At 37.0% G+C, this 13,973-nt stretch overlaps 1 protein-coding gene across 7 annotated transcripts in view; it reads right to left on the reverse strand.

The window, feature by feature from the left end:
• The window catches only part of map4k3b (mitogen-activated protein kinase kinase kinase kinase 3b), a 100,136-nt gene that overhangs the window by 3,382 nt on the left and 82,781 nt on the right, over positions 1-13,973 (reverse strand). For 5 of the 7 annotated variants that reach the window (XM_041250191.1, XM_041250190.1, XM_041250189.1 and 2 more), the window contains 13 exons: positions 12,871-13,036; positions 11,542-11,672; positions 10,761-10,802; positions 9,309-9,393; positions 8,982-9,061; positions 8,826-8,886; positions 8,321-8,438; positions 8,152-8,210; positions 7,569-7,672; positions 7,312-7,483; positions 3,316-3,384; positions 2,799-2,891; positions 2,454-2,524 (listed from right to left, as the gene is read on the reverse strand). In XM_041250191.1, the coding sequence (XP_041106125.1) occupies positions 2,454-2,524; positions 2,799-2,891; positions 3,316-3,384; positions 7,312-7,483; positions 7,569-7,672; positions 8,152-8,210; positions 8,321-8,438; positions 8,826-8,886; positions 8,982-9,061; positions 9,309-9,393; positions 10,761-10,802; positions 11,542-11,672; positions 12,871-13,036 (1,251 nt within the window). The remainder of the gene's footprint in view (positions 1-2,453; positions 2,525-2,798; positions 2,892-3,315; positions 3,385-7,311; positions 7,484-7,568; positions 7,673-8,151; positions 8,211-8,320; positions 8,439-8,825; positions 8,887-8,981; positions 9,062-9,308; positions 9,394-10,760; positions 10,803-11,541; positions 11,673-12,870; positions 13,037-13,973) is intronic. The other 2 variants (XM_041250192.1, XM_041250187.1) reach the window with 1 other exon arrangement.

Consider the following 13,973-nt stretch of genomic DNA (forward strand, 5'->3'; position numbering starts at 1 on the left):
TGTGTGTTATTATCTATTAAGTGATATCTGAAACAAAAATACATTGGGAATGTGAAAAAAAATGACAAGTTATTAAAAGTGCTCAGCCATTTAAAGTGGAGATATCAAAAACACAAGCTAAGTTTCAAGAAACCATTGGGGCAACCTTGCCCAGCACAAAGCAAATAAGCACAACTGTAAAAGCGGTGGGGGTCAAGGTTGCTCCAGTTGTTTCTACTAACTTGGCTTGTGTTTTGTCAGGCACAATAAAAGTGGAACAAACTTGCACCAAAAACAGAAGCCAAGTTAGTAAAAACGATTGTTCAACCTTGACCCCCATCGGTTTTACAGTTGTGCCTACTTGCTTTGTGCTGGGCAAGGTTGCCCCAGTGGTTTCTTGAAACTTGGCTTGTGTTTTTGATATCTCCACTTTTAATAGTTGGACACTTTTGATAACTTGCTGTTTTTTCACACATACACTTCATATATCCTTATGAAAATCATTTTTTTGATATGATATTGATATGGCTGCTAGCCACTATAAATTATAAGGTCCTTGGCCTCTGGCAAGCCAATGACCTAATTTTTGCTGTTTAATCATTTTGGTAATTGTAAATACACGGCATTTAGAAATTTAAAACCCCCAAATAAATACTTGAACACTGATTTTTTTTTTTATCTGGAATTCTATTTATTCTGGATTTAAATACTATTAATGAAGAGTGTTTTAGGATCTTGTAAGTGCAATCAAACCTGGACTGAAATACTCAACCTCTATAGAACCCCCCCCCCATCAAAATAACAACAAGACTTATGTTTTTTATTTCAATATTTACAATTCTGCAACTAATGTTGTGTTGTATCCAATAATTCATTATTTAAAGCAAGTTAAAACTCAAAACCCATTTGCACAAACCCCACAAAAATACAGTAATGGGGAGTGTCAGATTTTGCTGTATTGCTGGTGTTTCTTCGTACCTATGTGAGTGATACAGTCATGACGCCTATCATGTTTCACACAGAAGTCTGGCAGTATTCACTGTAGACGTTAATTACTCTTGATCTTTTAGATGGAGTAGAGTGACACTTTTTGTTTGATTTGTGATTCCTCTATTAACTGATAAGTAAGGCTGGGATTTTGTCACAGAAATTTGTAATAAAAAGCTCAAGCAGTCACAGTAAATGTGTCCAAAATCAGAGGGGGAAATTGTGTGTGAAGTCATGGGGATGAAATTTCAACCTTTTTTATACCTACATAAACATAAAATTACTCTGTGTATGTAGGAAAAAATAAAACGAACTAATCTAAATATATATTTATTACTGTTTTCACATCGGGTTCATGTTTTAATCCTGTAAACTGGTAATCTTCACAACATATACAACCATAAACAAACGTTTGTTTTACATAACATTTGGTGGGGTTTCTACAGGACAGCAAACAAAAACTGTAGGTTTTACATACCTTTAAAAAATAACATTTGAAGTTCAAAAAGACTGTGTGCATCTGATGCTTCTGCTGTGGTACAGACACAGTTTGCAGTTATTTTACATTTTAGTTTGTTTATTTACATATAATTCTGATACAAAATGTTGTACATTTGATGCCTTTTTGGCACGCCGGGCATCCTGATTTTCAGAAAATGATTACAGCAAGAGTTGGGAATCTCGCTTCCATGTTTTTTCCAGAACTAGTAAACGTTGCATTTAATTTCACTGACAGCTTCAGAGTAAGCACGGTATTTACGTTGTGCTACACAGTTGCCTTCAAACAGTAGAATCACTTCAAACACTTCTCTCTCAGCTATGCTGAGATACTTTGCCTAATTTGGGTCAAAGAAGACCCAACAGGCTTTTAAAAATGCAGCTGCAGGTTGACAAAATCGGGCAGTAGAGTTGCACTGCATGTATGTTTAAATTTTTTCAGCCCTGTCAATTGATGGAAAGTGTGAATGGCTACATTGCAAAAGTAAGGCAACCAAGCTAGATCAACATCATTAGCTAAACCATGAAAAAAAATTAAAAAATGTTTGGTTAAGGTGGAATTTCAAGTTGTGGTCGGCAAACTTCAATGTTCAACTAAAATCATGGTATCCGTGACTTAATCCCAGCCTTACACGGACAAGCAACCGAGTAAACGAGCGATTGATAACAATAGCAAGGCAACATTTGCATAGCAGTTTCTGAAGGACCCCTAAACTGGTTACTAACCAACCCGGCTCAGAGCTTTTAATATGTCAGTTAAAATGCCACAATAAAAACTGTCAATGAAATACAGTATTACTTAGGAACCATTAAGTCATTAAAAAAATTGAACAGGAAAAAACACACAGGATTGAAATAATATTTCATAAACATTCAGGGTGTACCCATCATTTATTTAATGAAAATCGTAGTATTATACCCCTTCGACGTAGTGCAGTAGCAGAACCCTCCAGAATAGTAGCAGTTGGCATCTCTGTATTCTCACTTACCTCGTTTGACTTGAAGCTTCTTCCTTGCATACCATGTTTCCAAAATGCCAACACACTGTCCTGGAGGCAAACTAAAAAGTACAGTTAGTTACATATTGTGATTTCAATATTTAAAATATTTTCGGTTACTATCGTTAAAGTAGATCTCTATGACCTACACATACATTATATGAGGGATACATGTAGAAATGAAAATGTGACAAGTACCACATACTGAACTCTCAACTAATGGTTTGTGTGGAACCATGTTCCAAGTCCCCCTGCCCTTCAAAGAAACACACCCCCCACTTAAGTATTACCTGGTTGTACTCATAAAAATTATAATTATTTTTGAAGTTCACTTACCTATTGCCTCAATTTGAAAATTAAATGTTAGCTCTGCGGAGAGCTTTCTGCTGGATTTCAACCTCCCTTGTAAATTCACAATTTTTATACACCCTGAGGGCGAGAAAGGAAATGGAGAAAATTAGGATACTGAAATTATATCTAAAAACAAAGAACATAAAAATCACATTCCAAAAGCAGGTAGACAGTCAAAAACTTACGATCAAGGCAGACTAAAATTGTGTCCCTCTCCAGCTGGGTGACATGAATTACACAAGATTGTGGTGTATCTGGAGAAGAAAAGATATATATAGTATAAATATTAACACTACTTCACTCATCAAACCTGTTTCTGGGATTTTTTTTTTTTTTTTTTTTTTTTTTTTTTTTTTGTTTTTTTTTTTTTTTTTTTTTTTTGTCTTTTTTTTTTGTTTTTTTTTTTTTTTTTTTTTATTTTTCTTTTTTTTCTGAAATTATATCTAAAAACAAAGAACATAAAAATCACATTCCAAAAGCAGGTAGACAGTCAAAAACTTACGATCAAGGCAGACTAAAATTGTGTCCCTCTCCAGCTGGGTGACATGAATTACACAAGATTGTGGTGTATCTGGAGAAGAAAAGATATATATAGTATAAATATTAACACTACTTCACTCATCAAACCTGTTTTCTGGGATTAATGCCTATTGTTAGACATGTGTTTTGCTTATATTGATCTTTCATTACGTGTTAATTATATTCAGGTCTATTTGTATCATGTCATCCAAGCATATTTTTATTTTATATGTATATATTATTATTTATATATTATTTTTTATCCCGGTTCATCGCTGTAACCCCGGGCAACTAGGGAAACAGAAGCTGAAACCCCTGTCCTCCGAAACGTGCTCCTGCCAATCCGTCATTTTTTCGCACTGCGGATCCACAGCGAAGCCACCAGACCTATAGTGCCGGAGGACAACACAAACCTGAATGGCTCCAAGGCAGACCTGCAGGTGCCCTACCACAGGGGTTGCTGGTGCACAGTGAACTGTGGATTGTCCTGCCAACCGAAGCCCTCCCTACCCGGGCGGCGCTCGACCAATTGTGCGCCACCCCCAGGAACCCCCGGTCAGTCAACAATGACATAGTCTGGATTCGAACCTGTGATCTCCAGGCTATAGGGCGCATCCTGCACTCCACAAGGGGGGGCCTTTACTGGATACGCCACTCGGGAGCCCCATCCAGGCTTTTTCTTTTTTTTTTTAAACTGCAAGCATGAGATTAATAGTATTTTACAGTAAAATCCACTATGCAGTTGGCAAAAAGATGTATGGACCCCTCATTAACATATTCCCGTTGCAGATGACAGCTACTGTGTATAAATAGCATGCAATTAAAACTAATGTGAAGGGTGCTCAATTTCCTAAATTATTATGCATTATACATTCACTATGTGTGGTGATAGATGGACTTTCAGCATTATATGTAACGTTAGGTTATTATCATAACCCTGGTCCTCCAAAACAGAAATGTAACCATTACAAAATGGATGTTTATCTCCTAGTAACAAGTCACTAGGGCTAAAACAAATGGGAGGGAGAAACTCACCTCTATGTCTATGTTATAAGTAGGCTTGCTACTATTTGATTTAAAATTTTTTTGCCAAATCGATGATTAATATCGACGTTTATTTTAGAAATAATTTACCGTTTTTTTTTCAATGTTTATTTTTCAATTCAAGCAGAGAATGGGTGAAATCAACCTTTATGCTTTAAAAAAAAAAAAAAAAAAAACAAACCCAAACTTTTTATGCCATTGAAAAACATTTCATTTAGCAAAACCCCTTTATCACATTCAACATGCAACAAAACCACGGTTACCAACATTGTAACTGAAATGACGTTTGGTCACAGCTGAACTATAAATTTAAAAATGGTCTCAAATAAACCATATGTAAACGCAGCATATAAAAGTGTATTACACAGACCTTTATAGCATAAATTTAAGAGTAAAAATAATATGCACAGAACAAAACATTAAATAGCTGAACAGAACTAACTTATTATTCCGAGTCTGAGCTCCCCCTCGTCCTGCCGTGGAGACTTCAGCCGTTGGGCAGAGTACTCTGCTCAATATTCACTAAGTGTTTCTCTTGAGCCCCATTTTCAAATCAAACTAGTAAATGTCACTGTTTACTTTAAGCAAAAGCTCACATACACCTTAACCAGCTAATTTCAAAAGCAGGCGTTTTGAATGACAGGCACTGCAGCTGGCAAATGAGAGCATTCCAGAACTTTCATAACAGGGTGAAACTACAGTACTAACGGACCACTGAGATGACTGACGGCGATCCCCAGACATTCAGAGTGGAAGAGGCGGGACAGACAGCAAATATAAAAACTACACAAACAAGAGATGATTTTTAAATGATTATTTTTGGTAAGAAAATAAAAGAATAGCAGGTGGTTTTACCAGCGTTTATCGTATATTAGTGTTATTTCAGGGAATTTGACATTTAACTAGCTTTACCGGTTAATACTGAAAAATGGCAAGCCTAGTTATAAGGGTCAATCCTGAAGCAGCCATTAATAATCTAGTTTCAAAGCCAGGGTTTTGTGGTTCCATGAAATTCAGTCCATAGAACCTCGTAAAGGTATGTGAAGTAGCCCACACCACTGCATTGCAAATGTTTGTGACAGATGCCCCCCTGGAACAAAGCCCTTCAAGTTGCCATTCCCCTTGTGGAATGGGCAGTGGGCTTGAGGGAGCAAGTCAGCTCATTCATAGGTAGTCCTAACTGTGTGTTATCCATTTAGTTATCCCATAGCAGATAAAAAACTGTTCGGACTGCCTCCACCTTTTTGTCCTGTCAACATAATACGCCAGTACCCGCACAGGGCAGAGCGTATGGAGCTGCCCTCCGTCAGACTGGAAAGGAGGTGGATGGAAAGCCTCCAATTGCACAGATTGGTTGATTTTCTTTTTTTTTTTTTTTTTTTTACACAGCCCACAGCCTGTCTCTTCAATCTGGAGACAAATATTGGAGCTGCTGTTGTGAGGGTCTGTGGTTCTCTGAAAGCGATTTCAACAAACAGGCCTGGTAAGCTACCAGTATGATGTTGTAAATACCCAGCTTGTGGCGAACGCACCGGCTGAGTAAGCACGCTTGAAAATCACCTCCGAGAACCAACACTGCGTGTTAGGGAAGCTAGTGTCCTTGGTCAGGAGCACTAGATTAGGCACTTGTACCAGAGTAGCAACAGATGCCTCTACGTCATGCAGGCTGTACAGCGCGTCCATCAACCAGGAAACAGACTGAGCTGTAGCCAGGTGACCCCAGGAGGATTTTCTCTCAAAAACAGGTAGAGCTGCTGAGCAGGAGAGTTTAACCACAAAGGAGGTTTTGTATGACCACTTCCTCAGTAGAGAATGTCAACTCTTGTTCGCCCACCTCCTCAGAGGCGGCAATGGACAACACATCATCCTGCTGCCAGTCTGTGCTTGTAGCTCCTTGGGCAAGCGGAGCTGTGAGCTCATGCAGATGGTCTGCAGGCAACGTTCCGCGTTGGTACGGTACATGAACCAGAGTGGTTCGGTTCAGTGATTTACACATTGTTGGTACGGTACGGTACGGTGCGGTAACCTCGTTCCCTGTTCAGTACGGGTACTGGTTCGGGAACAGAGCGGGTTGGTGTCCTACAGGTCTACTCTGTTTGTGTTACCGCAGGAAGTAGTATACAGGGATTCCCACCTGCATAAGCGTGTGGCAAAACCACATAGTCAGTACAAGACTAAGGGATGCCTGATGTTAAAGCCCTAACAGCTTAACACCTAACACCAAGACGGTAACGAGATACTGTGGGAGAGACAACAAGCAATCTCAGCCGACACGCGCACGCGTATCTCGGTCCACGCAGAGCTGCTGATCCCAGCAGTTGTGTTCGTGTTTCTGTAAAAAAGACAGAAACACACGAGAAAAAAATTCACAGAAAACAGTAATAAAACAGCTACGGTTCAGAAAACAATAACATAGTTTATGAAACCTAAATCTTTAATTTTGAGGAGAGCACAAGTCAGGCACAAGTTGCTTGGTCCCTGGGAAGGGCGTCGGCTTCATGCAGGGCACAAGAGCGCTGCGGAATGTAACAAGCAAAAGGCTGTGTGCAAAAAAAAATCAGTGCAATTAGTAAACTAATACATCAATAATTAACGCATTAGTGTAATACACAAATAGCGAGTAATATTTGCAGATAAAAGCAACAAGTACTCATCTACCTATGGCTCTCCCATCAGATTCAGTCCTCTGAAAAGAAAAATGTGAACTGCGCGGGCATATGCCCTCGGGGGCTGGCAGGACTGTGTCGCAGGCACTGCGAGCAGCTTTGATATATCTATTCAGGTTTTGGGGTCTACGAGGTAAACTCACATAAGGTAATAATTACATTACATACTTGATAGGGAACTACCCCAATTCAGGCACCAGCAGTTCTATTTACCAGGATCAAAATAGATTTCTACAGCATGCGAATAGTTTTGTACTGAATACACAAACCTGTTTCTGTAAACCATGAGGATGTAGAGTTGGGGTTGACATTCTCAAACCGCACCACCTGGTTGAACTCTGTTCCTTTACTGACAGCAACGCAGATCAAAGGGTACTCATGCTCAGGAACAACCAGCATTTCAAAGACCTCAAGTGGACAAGGCAAGGGGAAATCTATGTTCTATAGCAAAAAATAAATAAATAAATTAGAAAAAAAACTAAACACAACAAAAAACAAAAGAAACATAAAAAGAACTGTAACATACCTTGATCAGCATAAACTTCTGCATTGATTCAACCCACTCCAATAGAACAATACTGGACTGAAAAGCTCCGCAAAGGTATTTGTGTCCTGTGTAAGGATTCCTCACTACAAGCAAAAAAAACACAAAAAAACCCACTATTTGCGTATAACAATTGCATGACGGTCAAAGACACTACTCTAAAGATGTTCTCAATTATAAATCATCCATATTCTAATGGCATTAATGTTTATTCAGTTTTTTTTTTTCCCCAAAAGGATGATACAATATTTAATTGACTATGTTTAACACAGTTTATTTTTCTCATTCCATTTCTGTACAAGGGTTTGACAACCGACCTGTTGAGGAGGAATTTCTGTTAAAAAATCCTGCACCTTCAAAAATCTCATTATAAACATGCCTAGGGTATAATTATACTTGAGCCTCGTACATAAAATAATTACTGTGTGCTAGGGTGAATTATGGCAAACTATTTATATCAAACTGACGTGTATACAGCGCCTACAGAATATAAACTGCTCATCAGACACAGCTGGGCAAGAAAAGGATCTGAAAAGATTAGGCATAAAATGCAGATTCAACTTACCCACGCAACACTTTTGGCAACCCTTTGTGTCTGGAATTTTTGTGGAGACTGTAAATTTCCTAAAAAAAAAATCAAAAACAAACAAGGAACAAAAACAGTGACGATAATCTCTGATTTCTATAAAGTACAAACTCTAGTTCTGCCCCAGTGTAAATGCAGTCCTGCTTACCTAGGAAGAATTCGGTCTGGAAGCTTGTGTGTAGGAATGGCAACAGGCAATTTTTGCATTTGCCGAGCATATTCAAAGAGACCTACCAAATTATGGGAGTAAAGCTGGGAAGCTTTCCCTAAAAAAAAAAAAAAAAAATCTACAAGTTATTTTTCCACATTTAGAAACTGTTTACCTTTGCATCATTTATGTTTACAATTGAAACATTTTTTTTTCTTCCAAGCTCAGACATTTACTGAATTAACAGAAAATATTTAACAAGATAAAAAGCTGGGATCCAAAAAAATCACATCACAGCTTGTTAATCCTATAAGGTAATGTAATATATGCACAACCTACACCATATAAAGATACTTATATTAACTGGTGAGCAATTTTGTCAAGGGGCTCATCCAGTGGAGCAACAGAGCTCTACCACAGCAAGAGCAGTCAACAGCAACACATCTCCACAATTCTCTAGTGTGTACTTGATAAAGAAACTCTCTCTCATTAAATGAAGTCTTACCAGATATTGAAAGTAAACAGTTATTCATTACATAGAGCCACGTACACCGTCGTGGAAAAAGCTGCAAAAATAAAAAATGAAAAAATGATCTTTACATGTACGTTATACAAATATGCTTAAATAAAAATAAAAAATTTAAAAAGTTGAAATACACACCTGTTCCATGGAGGTCTCGTGAAGCTCGTTTAAGTTTAAGGTGTAAATGCCTTCTTCTGCACCAAATACCAAATACTGGTCTAAACAAAAATAGAATAAGACACATTTTTACATTTATAGAACACCCATTTTGAAAAAGGAATTTGTATTTATTGTGTATAACCGGTTTCACAGACTACCTTATCTCATGCAACATTAGATAGTCCGAGACTATTGCTAAACTGGGTTCTGTGAAACCAGCCGATAGCATAATAAACTCTGTAGATATCTAGTCTTATGGTATGTGTTTTGTATTGTACATTACGTGGAGCTGAAGAGTATAAATACCTCTTGTGTCTGGATTAATCCATGATGTAGCACAATGGACTTTTAATGGACACCCATTGAAGACCTTAGAGAAACATGCACCCATCTGTAGAATTAAAAGGAAAAAAAAACAAAAAAAAAACAACTAAGCAGCACATTGAAAACCAGCATGCTGGGGCCCATTTCATAAAAAGCAATTTGCGGCAATTCGCAATCATCTGGCAAACAAAAAATTGGGTTTCATAAAAGTTTCGCAGAGCTGCAACATCGCTGATTCTCACCAGAAACCTGCGACTGCCAGATTGCAGCAGCAAGTAGCAATTTTTCTGTTTTAGGACATATCATTGTGCTCATACTACTAGGTATACTATTATTACAAAATTATTTACTTAAAAGACGTGCAACCCAAAGTTATATGGGTGAAAATTAACAGCAAGAGGCAAAGTCAAGTTGAAATACAATCATATACCAAAAGTACCAATTTACTCAGTATGATAATGGCATTATTGGGCCTTGCTTTAAACTGGTGACAATGCCGTGCAGCAATTATGTGGATAATATTATAATAATAATAACAACAACAACAACAACAAACACGATTTCCATTACATGAGAGTAGAGGTTGAACTTCATGCTGATTTGAACTCGGCACTCGCCAAGATAAGCACCAGCTAAGACATAGCTTTGCAGTAAACTAGTGTGATCCATCTGCATCTCCAAAATTAAATGTGTACAATAATTACGTTAAACACACAAAACATGACATATAAATAAAATAGACCAAACTCAAGTGACAAAAATAGTGCCAAGTGCCTCCTCCTCCCTTCTAGATAAAAACTACCTAAAAGAAACCCGCTGATCCCCAGATCATGGAAAAAAAAAAAACACTTTCCTCAATTTGTCTCAGCTACAGTTCACCACAGCAATAACAAAGCTTTGTTGCAGCAGCCACCTCCAGGTTATTACCTGCCCCACAAGTTAAAATAATGAGGCTAAACACAGCTTGATCATCAGGCATGCCCCCTAATAAAGACTAATAAGTGTCAAAGTAGCGAGTGTGCTTTGCTTTCCTTTGCAACCCTGCCATTGTGTATTTACCTAATCGGTCACTATGCCTTAAAATTGATTGCTGAGTTATAGATTTCCCAAGAGTGATCACAAGCGACGTCACCTGTGAAGTGTTTTGTGCAAACGCATGCAGTGACAACCTCTGCAACATCGCAACCTTACTACAACTACATTGCAATCGCAGAACTTTTATGAAACTGGACCCTGCAGTACAGGCAACAGTTTTAGAATGACTCACCCTGTTGATATGTCAAACAAAAAAAAATAAATCACAAACTAAGAAAAAGTAATTCCAGTTTCATCCAACAGATGGCAGGCTACAACAAATAAATACTTTGCTGTGAAAATAAACTTGGTAACTGGTTTCTGCATATACTGTACAGTGAAAACGTTTGTTACACTTACGTGCACTTTTGGAGTTGGTGGCAGACCATTGCTTAGTGGTTTCTGTAAAGAAATAAAATGTTAATTGTATCAATTGACATACTTGCATGAATACTAAAAAAAAAAGTTTGACAAATAAAACAAACCACTACAAACATTCTGCTGGAATTGGGAAAACTTTTGTTGCTTTTGCTATGCATGTTTGTAGTCTTAAATTATGAAACTGAAGTAGAACAATTTGGCAATTAGTGTGTGTTTCTGTGTGTAGTTCTGGCTTGAAGGAATACAAAGGTATGAAACCCCAACATCTCTCAGTTTCAACAGGGTTGTGCACATACTGTGGAAATGTCTCACACAATGCACAAGGTGTAGAGACATGACCTTAAAAACATGTTTGGATTAAAAAACAGGTTCCATGATCCCATTTCATGGTGGTAAATGGCTCCTGATCGATAACCAAAAATCAAGAGAAATGGAGTACATTTCAAGCTTAAATAAGGATAGTCTAACTCTTTGTTCCAGTTGGGTTCTGAATCAGTTTGATCATATTTGGCCTTCCAGAAAAAAGGGTTTCAAAGATTTGCTGCATCTTCCCAACCCCTTTTCTGACCCCTCTGCCACCCCTACTTGGGGTCCCGACCAACAGTTTTAGAACTGGTCTAGTTAACAAATTTGAGGTGTGGCAGAGATCTACAATGTTTAACTGTTTAAAATGGGAGTTCTAGTAATTTTGTGCTTTTTTTTTTTTTTTTTTTTTTTTTTTTTTTTTTTTTTTAAGAGTAAAGATGAAGTTGATGTATACATTTAGTGTTACCAGTAACTCCTTGTCTTTCCTTAAAGGGACAGCTGGAGGCATTGTAGTTTGTTTTGCCCACGGCCGTTGGGGAGAGCTTTCTTTTTCTCCATTTACTTGTGATGCATTCACTCCATTGCCTGTAAAGAAAACCAATGAAACTCAACAACTCTGAAACAGTCTAAATGATCTACATAACAGCCCAAAGAGAAATAAAGTACAATCTGGCATCCAAAGGCATAACATCAAGTTAATTAGATGTCTGCCAGATTTATGCTTTTAACGTTTTACCAAATAATATTACATGCTCATGAAGGAGTTTATATATTACATATATATATTATATATATATATTATATATTATTATAATATAGATCTATTCTATATATATATATATATCCGTTTTTACGGACAATTCTCATTAATTTGTATACTAAACATATGAGTGTATGTCTAATCGGTTAGCAAATTTACCCAACTATATAAGGGATTATAATATTTTGACCATTTTTGACTATTATTATTATTTATTATGATTTATTTATATTATTATTATTATTATATTATTATTATTATATATTATGTTATGTTTTACATGTTACAATATATTTAAAGTCATATTATATGTTAGGGCGCTGTTATTTGTCTGGGTTTGTTTATCCAAAAAGTTTCTAAATTTTTAAGTAACACAATCGTAAGAACTATGTTGAACCTTCTTTAAAGTCCAAAAGACGAGGGGTATTAGAAATAAATGCCCTGTCTCTGACAGAGTTCAGACGAATTTTAGGGACAGATTAGCATTTTCTGAACTCAGAAAACAACTAGGGAGAGTCTGCAGATCTTGAAGAAGGTCCAAAACCACATAAGGCCTTATATGTAATAAGAACTTTAAAATATTATTATTATTATTATTATTATTAATAATAATAATACCAAACGAATGGGATGGATGCAGTAATTGTATCAATTAAAAGCAAAAATTACAATTTTTAATTGCAAGATTAATCGTGATTCATGTGTTTAATCACTTGATAGCCCTAATTAAAACAGCTGGTTTTAGTTTGTCAACTCTGTTATTGTGTAAGGAAAGGCCTTGTTCAATAGCATGTATTTTACAGTAACATTAGAATTTAAAAGAAAGCATGTTACTGCAATTACAGGAAGCAAATCATTAGTGATTCGTATATTAAAACAAACCACAAAAAAAGAGGAGACACGGGAATCTGGATAAAGTACGGCCATTCATTTGACTGCATGGATGAGGAGATCGGAAGTGGAACTGCCCTGTCTAAAGGTCTCCGTTTGCCCTTCTGCGTCACTGGTGCTTGAGCTCATTACCTAGGCTGCTGAGTTTGTGTGGGGGGAGCCGGGGAGGAGGAGGTCTGGGGGGACCATGGGATGCTGGTCTGACAGGACTCTCTGAAGCAGGGCATCGTTTAATGGTTCCCTGGTTGTCTTCCTCAACAGGGTGTTGACTCTCTTGGGGGATGTAGATAGATTTCGGCTGAGGGAAAAAAAACAACTTGTAATTTTACATAAGGAAATATCAATTAAATGTATACAGCACTATCGGAGGGATACAAATAATAGTGGTGTTTAACTGTCATTGATCAAAAGCTGAATGAATATAGTTTTCAATCAAATCATCATAAACAGGGGGGGGGGGGGGGGATTAAATCTTCCCCAGATCTACAACCTATTCTTGTAGCACAAGATTAACTCTTCAGCTTATAATACATAACACAGCAAGAAGGTTTTAAAAGGCAATAAAGCTTGTATAAATTGAAACTAAAAACTACATTTGGGGAATATAATATTCCAATGTAAAATGATACAAGGGAAACAGCAGCTTTAATGAAGTGAAGCATTACCATAATGCATTTACAAACCATTCAGTGCTCAAATGTGTACTGTATTTACTCACCAAAACCCAGTAATATTATTACCAACTCAGGCCAGGAAGATGCAACACCTTTTATCAAACAGCTGAGGGTGCCAAAAGTTGAACATATATTGAACTACTTATTAAGTTTATGCTTTTGTCATGGAGATCACGGAAATCATGAGAATCATGAACTTGAAAAAAAAGAGTGAGTAATCTTGGAAATGGCTGTTGAAACACTTTGGATTAGGTGCTTTCTTTAAAAAAGGCAGCGGTGAGCTGGGTTGAAATAAAAAATAATTGGACATTTCAAATTGGGGAGAAAATAAAAAAATAACTGCAGATTCCAAATTTAAAAAGAAATTAAAAAAAAAAGTATGTTATGCACTGAAAATACAAATCTGCAAATATCTGTAAATTGTTTGGTTGATGCACGCAGCATTTACGTGTAGATATAGATCAGCGAATGAGATAGCCAAGTGAGCATGTAAATTAGTGACAGCTAAAATGCAAAAACAACTGAGTCAGCTGTTTTCTGCAGACAAAACAAATGCATCAA

This window comes from Polyodon spathula, chromosome 5 (assembly GCF_017654505.1).
Source record: "Polyodon spathula isolate WHYD16114869_AA chromosome 5, ASM1765450v1, whole genome shotgun sequence".
NCBI classification, from domain to species: Eukaryota; Metazoa; Chordata; class Actinopteri; order Acipenseriformes; family Polyodontidae; genus Polyodon; species Polyodon spathula.